General features: G+C 65.2%; 1 protein-coding gene across 7 annotated transcripts in view; it reads right to left on the minus strand.

The window, feature by feature from the left end:
- Positions 1-3,088: 3,088 nt before the first annotated feature.
- The window catches only part of ZFYVE28 (zinc finger FYVE-type containing 28), a 107,804-nt gene continuing 96,460 nt past the window's right edge, over positions 3,089-14,432 (minus strand). For all 7 annotated transcript variants that reach the window (XM_051836673.3, XM_089324902.1, XM_070069531.2 and 4 more), the window contains exons 9-13: positions 8,370-8,524; positions 7,615-7,731; positions 6,143-6,247; positions 5,002-5,105; positions 3,089-4,032 (exon numbers count right to left, since the gene is read on the minus strand). In XM_051836673.3, coding sequence (XP_051692633.1) covers positions 3,901-4,032; positions 5,002-5,105; positions 6,143-6,247; positions 7,615-7,731; positions 8,370-8,524 — 613 coding nt within the window. In that variant the 3' untranslated portion in view covers positions 3,089-3,900. The remainder of the gene's footprint in view (positions 4,033-5,001; positions 5,106-6,142; positions 6,248-7,614; positions 7,732-8,369; positions 8,525-14,432) is intronic.

Below are 14,432 nucleotides of genomic sequence, written 5' to 3' on the forward strand. Positions count from 1 at the left end.
CAGGGTGACTGGGGGCTCAGCACGGCCCCTGGAGCACCCCCGCCCCCGCAGAGCCTCCGCCCCAAGGTTCCTGGAGCACCCGGCCCTACCCCACCCCCTCTGCTCTCTTTGGCCGCCGCAGTCACTGGGGTAACCGTGCTCCAGCCCCTTGGCCAGGAGGCTGCTCTGCCCAGCCCACCTGGTCAGAAGCTTCCCACACCTGCAGCCCTGCCTCTGCGCAGGCCTGGGGAGCCTGGTCAGACAGCTCCTGAGACGGTCACCAGGTGTGACGAGCCCCGCCCCCCAGCTGGGCTCCCTGCACTGGGAGGCCTGGCTGTGAGCTGGCACCCGGCATGCCTGGGGGGCCTGTCACTGGCCTCTTCCCCAGAGATACCCTGGATTCGGATACGGCCCTGAGACCGTCACTCAGCCCAGCCTTGGTTTCTTTCCCTGTAAGATGGGAGCGACAGTACCTGCCTCTTGGGGGCTAGGAGGTGGCAGGGACAGAGGGGACGGCGCTTCTGCCCTTGGCCCTGCCCACAGGCAGCTGGGCCTGTGGGAGGCCAGGCCTGCAGGACCACAAGCTCAGGGACAGCCCGGGCTGGGGCCATGGCCACCCGGCTGGCCAGTGCAGGCCCCGGGCCAGGCCTCTGAGCACCTGGGGGCCTTCCCGAAAGCTGACACTCGGGGAGACGCTGTCTTCAAGATGCAGGCGAAGGTCTGATCAAACGTCCGTGTGCCCTAACCTTGCGCCCGCGTGGCGGACAGCTGCCGGGGAGGCGGTGTGCTCGCTGCGCAGGCTTTCCCCACGGCGCTGGTGAGCCCGGACAACCGGGACAGCTGTAAACTCGGATCTCTCGTAGCAGAAACGTCCAAAAGCAACAGTAAGACTTCAGACATTTTTATGGGGGTGGGGTGGGCTGAGCCGCACGCTGCGGAGTGCGTAGAGGCACTGAGGTGGGGGGCCTGGGACGGGGCAGGCACAGGGCCTAGCCTGTCATGCTGTGGCCCCAGCCCCATGGCTACGCTGGCTGGCTCTTCTCAGAGGCCTGGGGGAGGGAAGCCTGGGATGGGGGGCATGATGGGGTCTCTGCTGTGTGTGGGGTGGGGGTGGGGGCATCCAGCTGGGGCAGGACAGCCCCTTCCCCAGCCTCCCCAGCCATTTAGAGCAGCTTGCCTCGCCTTTGGTCACTGCTGTGCCAGCTGTGGGCCTCTGAGGACCCCTCACCCATTTGCAGGACCCTGCAGACGAGAGCCTGGACACCAAGTCTGGCTGCACAAGCTGGGGGGGCTGTCCTGACTTGGGGTGCATGACCACAGCCGGCCGCCCCTGCCAGTTCCGGCTCCTCCTTGAGCCAGACAGCAGAGAGGAGGCAGTGGGGTCGGCTGCCCCCTTGTGGCCAGTAAGAGCTGCAACCATGACCCTGGAGGAGCCCAGGAAGGAAGGGGTCCCTGCCTCACTTGTGTCTGCCACTTGGGTCATATGGCCTCTGTTCCCAGCCTCCCTGACCCCGGCCTAGCCTGGGCATCCACATGGCTAGCAGGAGAGTGAGGTGAGAGGCCTTACTGCCTCCCAGCCAGGACTGGGCTGGCCTGGGATTCCCGAAGACAGGCCAGCTGTACGGGTGAGCCACTAGGGGCAGGCAGCAGGGCAGCTCCAGAGGCCGGAGTGCTGGGGCCACGGCTGTGGGCTGAGCTGTCTGCACTGAGGGCGGGTGAGACTGCCTGGGACTCCTCTCTCCCCACCCTGGTGCCACCTCCCCAAGGTTGGCCATGGTGACCTTTGTGCCCCAGGCTTCCAGGCCTTGACCTGCTGGCCTGCCTGTGGGCTGCTGCAGGCTGCATGCGCCTGGGAAGGGCCCAGCCTGGCCTACGACCCCTGCCTGTTGCTGGAAGCTGGGCTGGGCTGTGGGGGTGCTGCCAGCCCTCTTCCCAGCTTAGAGAAGCCCCCTGGCCCCCTGCCGCGAGTGGTCCCAGGCACAGGCAGCCAGGGCCAGCGCTTCCTGGCTCCTAACCCCCAGCACCAGCTCTGCCACTTCCTGAGAACCAGACTCCTCACTGTCCTGCCGCCTTGCGAGGCTGGCGAGCAGCAGAGGGGAGAGCAGGTACGAAGTCCGGGATGTGGCAGCGGGAAGGACCATGGGACGGTGACGATGGGCACGCGGAGGCACGGGGAGCTGACCTCACCGAGCTCAAGGCTGGCTCCCCAGGGCTCACGCCAACCCCGTAGCTCGTGGCACGTCCCAACCTTTCCCAGGTCCCCACCCCACCCTTCCAGCGCTTCCTTAGCTGCACTAACCTTGGGCCAGTCCCCCGCCCCTGCCAGATCCGGGCTCTGCCCTTGGGGTGGGTGTCGTCTGCAGGAAGGGATGACCCACCCCACGCTGAGTGAGGTACAGCAACTTCCCGGTCCAGGGAGCCCCTCCCCCGCAGACAGGGAGGGGGCTCCTCAGGGAGGGGCTGCCCTGCTCCCCATCCCCCACTGCACGCAGGCAGGCGAGGCTGGCCCGGAGGCCTCCGGGACCTGCCTGCCTCCCACCCCTGCCTGTAGGTGCCTGACAGACGGGCCTGGCGCTGTAGCTGCAGGAGGGCTCCCTGCAAGGCTGACTCCCTGGTCAGTGGCAGCAGGGCCGGCTCCCCCGGCCCCCGCCGGGCAGCTGCCCAGGAGCCCATGTGGCGAGGATGGGGGCCACCTCTGTGCTCTGCCCGCTAGGCAGGGAGATAGGCAGCCACTGAGGCCCCCTGGGCACCCCTACTCTTTTTTTTTGCTGCCAAAGACAGCCCCGCATTCTGGAACTTTCTCTCCAGCGAGTGGCTACAGGGACTGCCCCATCCACTCACAGCCCTGCCCTCCATGGGCCTGGGCTCGAAAGGCCCCACAGCCCCTGCGTTCTCCCTGCTGGGCCCCCAAAGGCAGCCCGAGACCAAGGCCACCAGGGGACGGGCCCCAAGGAGGGGTGGCCAAGAGCACAGGCCAGCGGCTCAGCAGCAAGTCCTGCCTCGGCTGTCCCACCTCCTGGCTGAGTGCGCTCGGCCCGGACGCAGCCGCCTCGCCGCTGGAGCCCCGGCAGCCGGGGGTCGGCGCTCGCACAGAAACCAGAGCGCCTGCAATCCTTAAATAGATTTATGGAAATGGTTTTGAATTACAGCATTTAGAAAATAAAAATAATAATCTCAATATATCATCTTCCCTCCGTGATACACTTTTCCCTTACAGAAGCCGTTTTGTGCCTGTGGGCTCCACTGTGAAACAGTAATTGGGTTTTATCCTATAAAAGAAGCAGTAGGTGTGTCATCTCCCTAAAAATAAAACTGCAATCGTCATTGCAATGTGAAGCCTGAGATTTAAGCCTGAGGAGGTGTCCGTGCTGGGCTCTCTCAGCCCGGGGCCTGTCCGCCCTGGGGCTGGGGAAGCGGGCCAGGGTCCCAGGGGCTGCACAGGGGCTGGGCTGCCCGGCGAGCCTCCCTGCCTGTGGTGGCAGTGCCGGGCCAGGTCCCGTCCCCCCGCAGGTGGACAATGGTGGGCAGGCGCCAGGGTGCAGCCACGCCCCTCCCCCTCTGAGAAATGATATGAGTGTTTTGTAGCGGGGTCCTGAGAAGGGGCGGCAGCGGCAGACGCCGGGGAACCGGGTGGGCAGGGGGTGTCCCCTCCTCTGCCAGAGGAGGCCGGCGGAGTGGCCGCTGTGTGGGCCGCGTCCAGCCCGGGCCCAGCTCCCGCAGCCCAGACCTAGCCCTGCCCCGCCAGCAGCCCGGGGCCCCCGTCAAGCAAAGCTGACCTCCTGCTGGCCCCCCGCGGCTGGCCTGGGGTCCCTGAGGGTGGGGAGGCCAGGGACGGAGGGGCGGGCTTTCTGGAAGTCTGGGGTCCTGCGGCAGCGGCAGCTTGATGAGAGGCAGCGAGGCGGGCGCTCCCGGCCGGCGCGGTCAGACGCCCGCCTTGTCGCTGTAGAAGGGCGTGACGTGAAACATGTAGCAGTGTGTGCACACGCGCACGGGCTTCACCTGCCCGTAGCGGGGCAGCGGCGCCGAGTGCGAGGAGCAGCGGGAGCAGAAGATCTAGGAGCAGAAGGAATGGGCTTGGCGGGCGGGGCCTGCACAGCTCCCACCCGGGCCCGCCCCTTCCCAGACTCCTCCCACCCTGGCAGGAGCTGTTGGGCTAAGGAGCTGGGACCCTCAGAAAACCCTGGGCAGGGCTCTCTGGAGGGTTCCAGGCCCGCACCACGGCCACTGCAGGCTCCTGTTCAGAGCCAAGGTCCCCCCACCCCCACCCCCACCCCGGCTCTGATTGGCCAGGGCTGGGCACGCACGCTTCGTGGGCTGAGCCCCTGGAGTCGCGGCAGGGCCTCTGCACAAAGACCCCAAAGGCCCCATCAACCACGCAGGGCAGCGTGGGTCCTGACTTCCAGACACACAGGTGGTCCCCCTGCGGCCCCGCCCACCTCCCCGCACCTGCGGCAGTGCCCACCCTGCGGCCCCGCCCACCTCCCCGCACCTGCGGCAGTGCCCACCCTGCGGCCCCGCCCACCTCCCCCCGCCCACCTCCCCGCACCTGCGGCAGTGCCCGCCCTGCGGCCCCGCCCACCTCCCCGCACCTGCGGCAGTGCCCGCCCTGCGGCCCCGCCCACCTCCCCGCACCTGCGGCAGTGCCCGCCCTGCGGCCCCGCCCACCTCCCCCCCCGCACCTGCGGCAGTGCCCACCCTGCGGCCCCGCCCACCTCCCCCCCCGCACCTGCGGCAGTGCCCACCCTGCGGCCCCGCCCACCTCCCCCCCCCGCACCTGCGGCAGTGCCCACCCTGCGGCCCCGCCCACCTCCCCGCACCTGCGGCAGTGCCCACCCTGCGGCCCCGCCCACCTCCCTGCACCTGCGGCAGTGCCCACCCTGCGGCCCCGCCCACCTCCCCGCACCTGCGGCAGTGCCCACCCTGCGGCCCCGCCTACCTTCCCGCACCTGCGGCAGTGCCCACCCTGCGGCCCCGCCCACCTCCCCGCACCTGCGGCAGTGCCCACCCTGCGGCCCCGCCTACCTTCCCGCAGCTGCGGCAGTGGTGTTTCCTGCGGATGACAGTGAAGGGCGCTTTGCACGCGGTGCAGAAGCCGCAGGCCTCGTCGGGCACCCACTCCGGGGGATCTGTCACGAGAGCGGGGGGCACGTCACCACGTGGGCAGGCGGCAGGGGTGGAGGCCTGGGTGTGTGTGCAGCTGCCTCCCACCTGCCCCCTCCCTGCCCCCCACCCCAACTTCTGCTCTGACCTGGCTGTGATTCAGGAAACCCTGTGCAGGCGACCCAAGTGCCTGGCTGCAGCCCACGCCTCACCCCAGGCCAGGCCACCAGGGCCGACGGTGTGTGTGACAGGAGCACCTGCTGGACGACCACACCCTGGCCCCAGCCCTCTCCTGCCCAGATTCTGCCTGCAGCTCTGGCCCAGGTGCTCTCCTGCACCGTGCACCTCGGCCAGGCCTCCTGCCCACCATGGACTACAGGGCCCTCCCGACAAATGGGCCCCGAGTCCCCACCCGGCCACCAGGCTCCTGCCCACCATGGGCTACAGGGCCCTCCCGACAGATGGGCCCCGAGTCCCCACCCGGCCACCAGGCTCCTGCCCACCATGGGCTACAGGGCCCTCCTGACAGATGGGCCCCGAGTCCCCACCCGGCCACCAGGCTCCTGCCCACCATGGGCTACAGGGCCCTCCTGACAGATGGGCCCCGAGTCCCCACCCGGCCACCAGGCTGCCTGGCAGAGGCTCCCACACGAACGGCCCTTGGCGCCCGTGACTCCTGCGGTCAAGGGAGGGTCTGGGTCCCCAGGAGTAGCAGGTGAACTGCTGGGTGTCAGGTGTGGGCCCTTTCCCCAGGACCCTGAGCCACAACCAGGCCTCAGCCCTGCACCCTGCACTTCCTGCCCACCAGGCTGAGACACGGAGGACCGGGCCCGCGGGAGGGCCGCGAGGCGGCAGGGCAGGGAGGGCCCTGTTGCCCACCGGGAAGCCAGGAGGCAAGCAGGTGGGAGGCTGCTCCCAGGGCAGCTGCGCACCCTGGTGGCCTGCGGAGAGTCTCGGTGGAGGAGAGCTGCCTTCCCAAGCCTGTGTCTGGGCCAGAGGTGAAGCGTCCAGTGCAGGCCCCGTCACTCTCCGCCCCGCAGGCGGCCCAGAGCTTCCCACACACCTTCAAAGTCCCCATCACAGGTCTTGGCTGCGAGCTCGGAGGACGACAGGGTCTCCTGGCACAGGGCGCAGTCCTCCAAGGCGGCACTCCGCAGCGTCTGGGTGACTAGGAGAGAGAGAGCTGCTGTGTGGTGCACACTCATGCACCGTCCCCCGCCCGGTGGGCACAGCTGGTGCAGCCCACAGGGGGTCGGCTCCCCCAAACCCAGTGACCACGGCAGGTGGAGGACGTCACCGGAGCAGGCAGGGTCTTTCAGCCTGATGGCTCCTTCTCTGTGGGGACCCTGGAGTGTGCAGCTGCCCCTCTTCATGGGCATCCCGCCCGGGTCCTGCATCTGTGGCCCCCAGGCGGGCGAGGCCCGAGGGGCCCACAACCCTGTCCACAGTCAGCCCACACTGCCGCCTTTTGGAAGCAGGGTCTCCAGAGTGCCGCCCTGCCCTGACTCCCCGGCAGGATGTGGGCGTGCAGCACACCCTAGGGCAGAGCTGGTCAGCACAGGCTCCTCCCACGGGCAAGGACCCTGCCGGCCAGGGCTCCGGGGAGGGCAGCGGCCTGTGTGCCCAGATCCCCGGCAGCAGAAGCCCCCAGAACAGACCCTCAGCCCAGCACGAGGGGCAGCCAGCAGGGGTGGCGCCCACTTCTGCCTTCGGACTCTGCAGGAACCAAGGGCTGAACTCTTTGCGCCTAATCCGTCCCTGCCGCGATGCCTCCCCCCATACACGCCACGTCATGTGCGGGCCCAAGTGCATGTGCACCTTCACGTGTGCTTGTGTGAACATGTGTGTGCCTACATGTGTGCCTGCATGTGTGAGAGAGCACGTGTGGACCTGCCGTGTGCTGAGTGTGAGGCAAATTATAGCGGGCAGCAGACTTCTTGCCATTTCTCATTTTCTTGAATGTGGGTGGCTCTGAGGTGGGGGGACCCCATTATGTCTGGGTCTGGGTGTGGGTGGCTCTGAGGTGGGGGGACCCCGTTATGTCTGGGTCTGGGTGTGGGTGGCTCTGAGGTGGGGGGACCCCGTTATGTCTGGGTCTGGGTGTGGGTGGCTCTGAGGTGGGGGGACCCCATTATGTCTGGGTCTGGGTGTGGCTGACTCTGGAGGGGAGGGGCCCCCGCCATGTCTGGTCCCATCTGTAAGAGGACAGACACATCTCCCTACACACTGTCGGCAGCAAGTTAATACCTGACTGCGGCAGGGCCAGGGAGGACGGGAGCCAGGTGCCGCAGGCTTGAGCCTGTGGGGGGTTGTGGTCCATGTGCAGAGCTGGGGTGGGGCTGCTTCTCTGGGCCGCATCCCCCCGGCACAGCCTGGCTGTGCTGTGTCCCTGGGCTCCACCAGCAGGTGGCCAGGCACGTGTGGGGTGGGGCAGGTCACACGAGTCTCCGGGTGCACAGTCGCCCCCCAAGGGCAGCCAGCAGGGTCTCAGAGCCTGTCCTGAGGGGACCCCAACTCTCCGGAAGGGACACTGACCCTTCTTTAACTTCTCCTTGTCGTCGGCTTCAGGCTTGGTGGCCATGACCTCAAACAGCGTCTTGAGGATGCTTCTCAGGTCACTTGCGTAGTTTGTCTGCAGCTGGTCAGCCACCCCTGGGGGTCAGGACCACGACAGAGGGACAGAAAGACAGAGGGGAGGCTGGGTCGGGCTGGCCAGAGTCCAGGACCAGTGACCAGCGCGGCCCCGATCCCTCCAGCCCTTGGGGGCGACTCCTCCAGCAGGAGCAGAAACCCCCGAGTCACAGGACGGCAGGCGAGGCACGAGAACTGTCAGGGCCACGCGGCAGCGCTGCTGTTCACGTTCGTGCGCTTCGTCCACAGGTCAGCAGCCCTGGCCACTCGCCCAGGGACACACGGAGCCCCATGCTATGCCCACCGTCAGGGCGCCTGCAAAGCTCCCACCCTGGCACCGCACACAACACCCCAAGTAACTGCCCGCAGACTGCAATACGGACCCAGGATGGGGGCACCCAGGGTGGGGCCTGCCCAGGGCGGTGCCCAGCGCCCTGCTCTTGGGCACACCTCCCCAGCCCCGGCTGCCACCCCCCACCCAGCCGAGGGCACTTCCCCTGCCCCTGTGGAGCGAGTGCCTTCCGCTGCCTCACCCTTCACGGAAAGGAAAGCTCACCTCTTGGGGGCGCATTTATAGGGCAAGACAGGGCAAAGCCAGGGGGAGGTCACGCGCACCCCCAGGGTCCACGCGCACCCATCCCTGACCCAGAGCCCCGCACCTGAAATACAGACAAAGAGGCGGTGGATGAGGTCGTGGCTGCCATGGAACCTGGATCGGATCTTCTCTCTCGTGGCTGCGGGGGTGGCGGGGGTGGCCGTGGGGGCTGCCTCCGGCACAGTCTGGTCTGAGGGGCGGGAAGCGGCTGCAGAGTCGCTACACGGAGAAGCAAACGGGGGTGTGTGAGGAGGCGGGAGGCCTGCGAGCCAGGACGGGAGCCTGTCCTCGATTCCGGTGACGTCTCGGCCGCTCACCCGGCAGCCTCTCCCTGCTCTGGGCCCTCTGTTCTGCTGTCCAAGTGCCTCTGTGTCCCTCCGCCGGGTCTCCTGCTACGGACAGCTGCCGCTGACTCACGCTAAGGCCGCTCATTCTCGCATCCCCAGCTCAGCCCGACAGACCGACTCCCTGCTGGGTCACTGCTCGTGCCGGCTGCGCCGGACTGAATGTGTGCACCCAGCCCCTGGTCCCCCGTTTCCTGCGGCGAGATCCAGTGAAGGGTCTGTGGATGAGGAGGGCATCCTGGGTCACACTGAGGGCCGGAAACCCAGCCACTGTGGTTCCGAGACACAGACACAAGGAGCAGGCGGAGGCCGGCATGGTGCAGCCACGAGCCAGGCAGGCCTGGAGGGGCAGGAGGACTCCTCCCGCGGAGCCGCTGCAGGCAAAGTGGCCCTGCCAGGCTGCGCACTTGCGGCCTGCAGACCCTGAGGGTCAGTTTCTGTGATCTGGGCCCGGCCTGTGGCACCGTGTCATGGCTGCCGCGGGAAACGCACGCACCGCCCACCAGCCCTTGCCTCTTGCCAGGGCTGCGGAAACAGCTCGCCCAGCTCAGGGGCTGTGAGCATCAACCCTCCCACTTAAAAACAACTATCGCCTGTCCTCTATCTCTTTCTCTTTTTGTCCCACCATCTAGGAAATGTCCTCAACTTCTTTGTGCAATTTCTTTTTTAAAAGACTTATTTATTTATTTGAAAGGCAGAGTTACAGAGAGGCAGAGGCAGAGAGAGGTATTCCATCCACTGGTTCACTCCCCAAATGGCTGTAACAAACTGAGCTGAGCCGATCCAAAGCCAGGAGCCAGGAGCTTCTCCTGGGTCTCCTACGTGGGTGCAGGGGCCCAAGTACACGGGCCATCTTCCACTGCTTTCCCAGGCCACAGCAGAGAGCTGGATGGGAAGTGGAGCAGCCGGGACTAGAACCCGCGCCCATACGGGATGCTGACGCTGCAGGCGGCAGGGCAGCTTCCCCTGCCACGCCATGGCGCCAGCCCCGCAATTTCACTTTGGAAACATTTTCTTTTTCTAATTTGAGAGGCAGAGACAGACAGAGCTCCCTCACCTGCTACCTCACTGCCCAGATGCCCACGAGGACCAGACTGGGCTGGGTCAGAGCTGGGAGCCAAGATCTCAAGCCCGTCTCCCACGTGGGCGGCAGGGGCCCAGTTACTGGGCCATCGCTGCCACATCCCAGGTCTGCCCAGCAGGAGGCTGAGAGCCAGGGCCCCCCAACAGGGGACGCAGGGGCAGCTCGGCCGAACACCTGCCCGCACCCTGCACGTCCCAGTTCCTTTTGATTCCCGCTCTCACGGTTTCACAGGTGCAAAAACCTTCGGCCTGTCTAGAAATGGCGCTTGTTTTTAAAGCTGCCGTCAGAGGCCCGCCCTGTTTTCCCTTCCTACGGACAGAGATGATTCCTTTGCTGGGTCTTTGACGCTGGCAGCTTCCTCCGGCATTCGGGGCCCCCCGGCCTGGCTAGGGGCAGGGTGAGTTGCGGCACTGGAGGAGAACCGGAGCCGCCCGAATTCCACAGGCCAGGGCGCCCCTCAGATCCTTGGGAAGGAAGTGATAGGAGCCAGAACCTGCCAGTGACGGGGACCTAACCACGTGCCAGTGCCGAGCTGGCCCGGGAGCACGAGCGTGAGACCCGCGAGGCCCTGGGGACAGTGGCCGGCTCTGGTGCCGGCTCTGGGGGCTCGGGGCTGGGAAAGGCCCCCGTGTGTGTGTGGGGGGGTGCAAGGCTGCAGGGGTTTGTCCTGCTCTGACATTCACGTCCATCCCTGGAACCCAGAGAAGCAATGGGAGGCCGGGGTGCCGGCCCGCGGCAATGGGTCCTCGGCACGGACCTGGGGGATCATCTGCGGCTCCGCCCTCCCAGGTGGCCCGATTTCCACAGAGGCTAAGCCAGGGACCTTCAGCGTGTGGGCCTTGCTGCTCCCCCCTCTCCCCAGGGAACTAAGAGAAGGGGTGGCCCCTTCCGTCGGGGAGGTCAGCTTCCATCTGTGCCCCCAGCCTCACTGGGGAGCTGAGACCAGAGGCTTAGAGGGAAACTTGCACAGTGGTGCCACAGCCGCACTGTTCCTGACAGCCACTAGGGGGAGCCACCCAGGCGTGCATGGATGCACGGTAGGATGGGTGGATGGCTGAGCTGGGGCGTTACCCAGGATGAAAGAGCAGGAGCCTTGCGACGCTGTCCCGAGTGAAATAAGGCGGTCACAGCGGCACAGAACCTGTGCAGGATTCCACTCACACGAGGCCCCTTGAAGAGTCCGTCCCGTGGACAGGGAGTAGACGGGGAGGGGAGGACGGGGCAGCGTTTCGTGGGGACAGAGTTCAGCTTGGAAAGATGAGCCCGGTTCTGCAGGCCGGGCGTGGTGACGGCAGACAGCAGTGTGTCTGGACGGCACACTTAAGGACAGGAGACAAAAAACAATCGGGCGCGGGGATAGCGGAAGAGGAGGCACAGATGGCAGAGAGGCCTGGGCTGCCATGGCTTTCCACCCAGGGGCTGCGGGGCTGCGGGGCTGCGGGCTGCACCTGGGGCTCCAGGGCACCGTATTTCAGCCTGAAAAGTTGGGCAAATCCACTTAGGACAGCGTCAGCAAAGGAGGCACCTGGAGTAACAGCAGCGCAGGAGTGAAACTGAACTACAGAACTGCACTGGAGGAACGGGGTGATCCGGAGCAACGGGGAGACGGCGCCGCCCCCGAATTCATCTCCAGAGTCCGCGCTCCAGACCCAACTGCCGCTGCCTCTCTGTCTTTGCAGAAATCCGCAAGCAAACAGAAACGTGAGGGGCCCAGGACGCCAAACAACCTTGAAAAGCAAAACCAGGCCAGAGCGCTTCCCCTCGCGACACAATCTGACATGAGACGTCAGTGATCAAGACTGGCACTGGGCCGGCGGTGTGCGACGCCGGCATCCCGTGAGGGCGCCGGTTCAGGTCCTGGCTGCTCCGCTTCCCACCCAGCTCTCTGCTGTGGCCTGGGAAAGCAGCAGAGGATGGCCCAAGTGCTTGGGCCCCTGCACCCGCGTGGGAGACCCGGAGGAGCTCCTGGCTCCGGCCCTGCTCCTGCCATTGTGACCATTTGGGGAGTGAACCAGCAGATGAAGACCTCTGTCTCCATCTCTCACGCTCTCTCTGTAACTCTGCCTTTCAAATAAATAAATCTTTATTAAAAAACAAACACAAAACACTGCGGCTCTGGCATGGGGCGGACATTCCAAGTAGTGGGGTGGACTGAGAGTCCAGATGCAAACCCACACGTCTGGGGCGGCTGGTTCTCAGCCACTGTGCCGAGGCAAGAGGAGCCTCTCACGGAACTGCGCAGCCTGTGCAGAGGGTGGGGGCACCCGCCTCCCACCATGGGCGAAGGCTAACTCGGAACCGTGCGTGCCGGAACCGTGGATTCTACAGGCAGACGGGGCAGTCCATCTTTGTAAACCAGGCTAAAACCAGAAATAGGACTTCATCAAAGTTAAAAGCTCCCATGCTTTGAGGGATACCATCTAGTGAATGAAAACTTAGGCCATGGGACAGTATCTGCAAACCAGGTGTCTGGAACACAGAAACAAATCCTGCAGCTCGACGACAGACACAAAGCCCAGCTGAAAATAGGAAATGATTTGAACCGACATTTCCCAAGGAAGATGAGCAGGCGGCGACGGACACAGGAACAGGTGCTGGTCGTCACGATCGCCTGGAGAATGCGAAGCCAGCGGACAGCAGCGTGGCGCTCTCTACCCTCCAGGGTGTCTGGGATAGAGTCCTTCTCAAAACATGAGAGACAGCAAGTGCTGGTGAGGACGGTGAGGATGTGCAGAAGCGGGGGCAGGGTGCAGTGCAGCAGGTGCGCTTTGGAGAACAGGTGAGGGGATGAACAAAACGTGGCCGGCCGTGCCACTGTGGAAAGCACTGTTAGAGGCCTCGACTCGGCTTCCGTGCCATGGCTGCAACAGGCGGAGCCGCAGAGCCACAGGTGGGTCAGCGGCTGCAGCAGCCGGGAGCGGGCTGACAGCCAGTGGGGCGGGGTTTCTTTGTGGGGCGGGGTTTCTTTGTGGGGCAGGGTTTCTTTGTGGGGCGGTAAAAACGCTATAGAACCAGACAGCGGTGAAGGCTGTGTGACTGTGTGAATGCGCCAGAAGCCACGGACGGTCCACCCAGCGCCGAACACGTGGTTTCCACGTGAGCTCCGAGCAAACGCCTGTGGAAGGGGCAGTTTGTGACGTACACGTCCGTCAGTAGGCTGGCTCCGTCAGCAGGCCACATCCAAACGAGGGAACACTTTGGCATCTGCAGGCCCACCTGAGGTGGGGGGAGGGCGGGGCGGCGGCAGGCAGCCAGCCTGGCAGCCCCCGGCCCTCGTAGAGGGTCCCACCACTGCTGAGCCCTGACTGCGGGGGCCAGGCGAGGCCATGCAGCCGGCAGCCTGCAGCGTGGCGCAGAGCCAGGACCTCCTGCCACAGACTGGGACTGAGGCTGGTCAGGCTGTGGGGGTCAAACCCCCCAACCATAGTCTGCTTCCCCCCCGAGAGCCCTCTCCTGCTGCTCTGTCCTGATGGCCTCGTGCGCCAGCAGAGCAGCGGGGAGGCCAGTGGATGGACAGAGTCACGGGGGTCCACTGGGAGACTGGCACAGAGAAGTCACAGCACCCCTGCCCACAGGGAGCTGGCTCGGCTGAGAAGGGCTGAGGGCAACAGAAGACCAGAACATCAGAATCAGAACCCGGGCTCTCCCCCGGAGCCCAAGCTTTGGGTCCCGTCCAGTCAGCCTGTGCCTGGGGCCACTGGGATGGTCACTAGCGGAACACTGGGAGACCCAGCAACACTGGCTGTACGACGGCACTGATTCCCTGAGACGGATGCTAGACGCACAGTGGGCAGGGGGCAGGGCCCCAGGGACGTGTCAGACCCCGTGTGTGACCCCTAAACCAAGTCCAGTGGTGGAGTAGCACCTGTGAACAAGACGGAGCTGAGGCCAGCTGGTGCCAGAGGGGCCAGCCCTGTGGGGAACGTGCGGGCAGTGACCGCGAGATGTGGCCAGGGCGCAAGACACAAAGGGACGGCGAGCCACGAGACAGAGGCTGGGGGAGCACCCACCCCACCAGGGCCGTTCTACACCTCACTAGCGTCTACGCTCTTGTCGCCTGTGGTGTCTACCCAGGTGACAACGGTACTGCAGCGTGTTCACCCGATGTCTGTAACTTCCAGACGCCCCGTGGTGGCTGTCCTCCTGGGTCCTGCCTCCCACCCCTCTCTCTCCCCGAAGGCAGGCCACGTCCCTGCAGCGGCTCTGTCGGCTTACGTCTTCTGGATAAACAGTGCAATTCCAGGCGGCCCCACCAGTCTCAAACGGCACAGCGGTGACATCTGAGCTCATGGCTGGAGCAGAGGAAGCGGGAACAGGGTGTGCACGGTCAGTGCACCCACACACAAGGGTACTTCAGAAAGTCCACGGAAAATGGAATTTAAACATAAATTTGGTGCAGGACATTTTGAGATCTGTGTGCACAAGTGGCCTGCAAAGAATTCATGGAAATGCGTATTATCAAAAAACTAAGCATTGACTTCAAATTTGTTTTCACCAAAATAAATTTTGGGGGGCCAGCGCTTGGTGCAGCAGGTTAAGCTGTGGCCTGCAACAGCAGCATCCCAGTGAGCACTGATTTGAGTCCCAGTTGCTCTACTTCTGGCCCACCTCCTGGGAAAGCAGTGGAAGATGGCCCAAGCACGTGGCCCTGCACCCACACAGGAGACCCAGATGGAGTTACGGGCTCCTGGCTACAGCC

The sequence above is a fragment of the Oryctolagus cuniculus genome, chromosome 2, assembly GCF_051225735.1.
Source record: "Oryctolagus cuniculus isolate XC-2025 breed Fujian yellow rabbit chromosome 2, ASM5122573v1, whole genome shotgun sequence".
NCBI lineage: Eukaryota > Metazoa > Chordata > Mammalia > Lagomorpha > Leporidae > Oryctolagus > Oryctolagus cuniculus.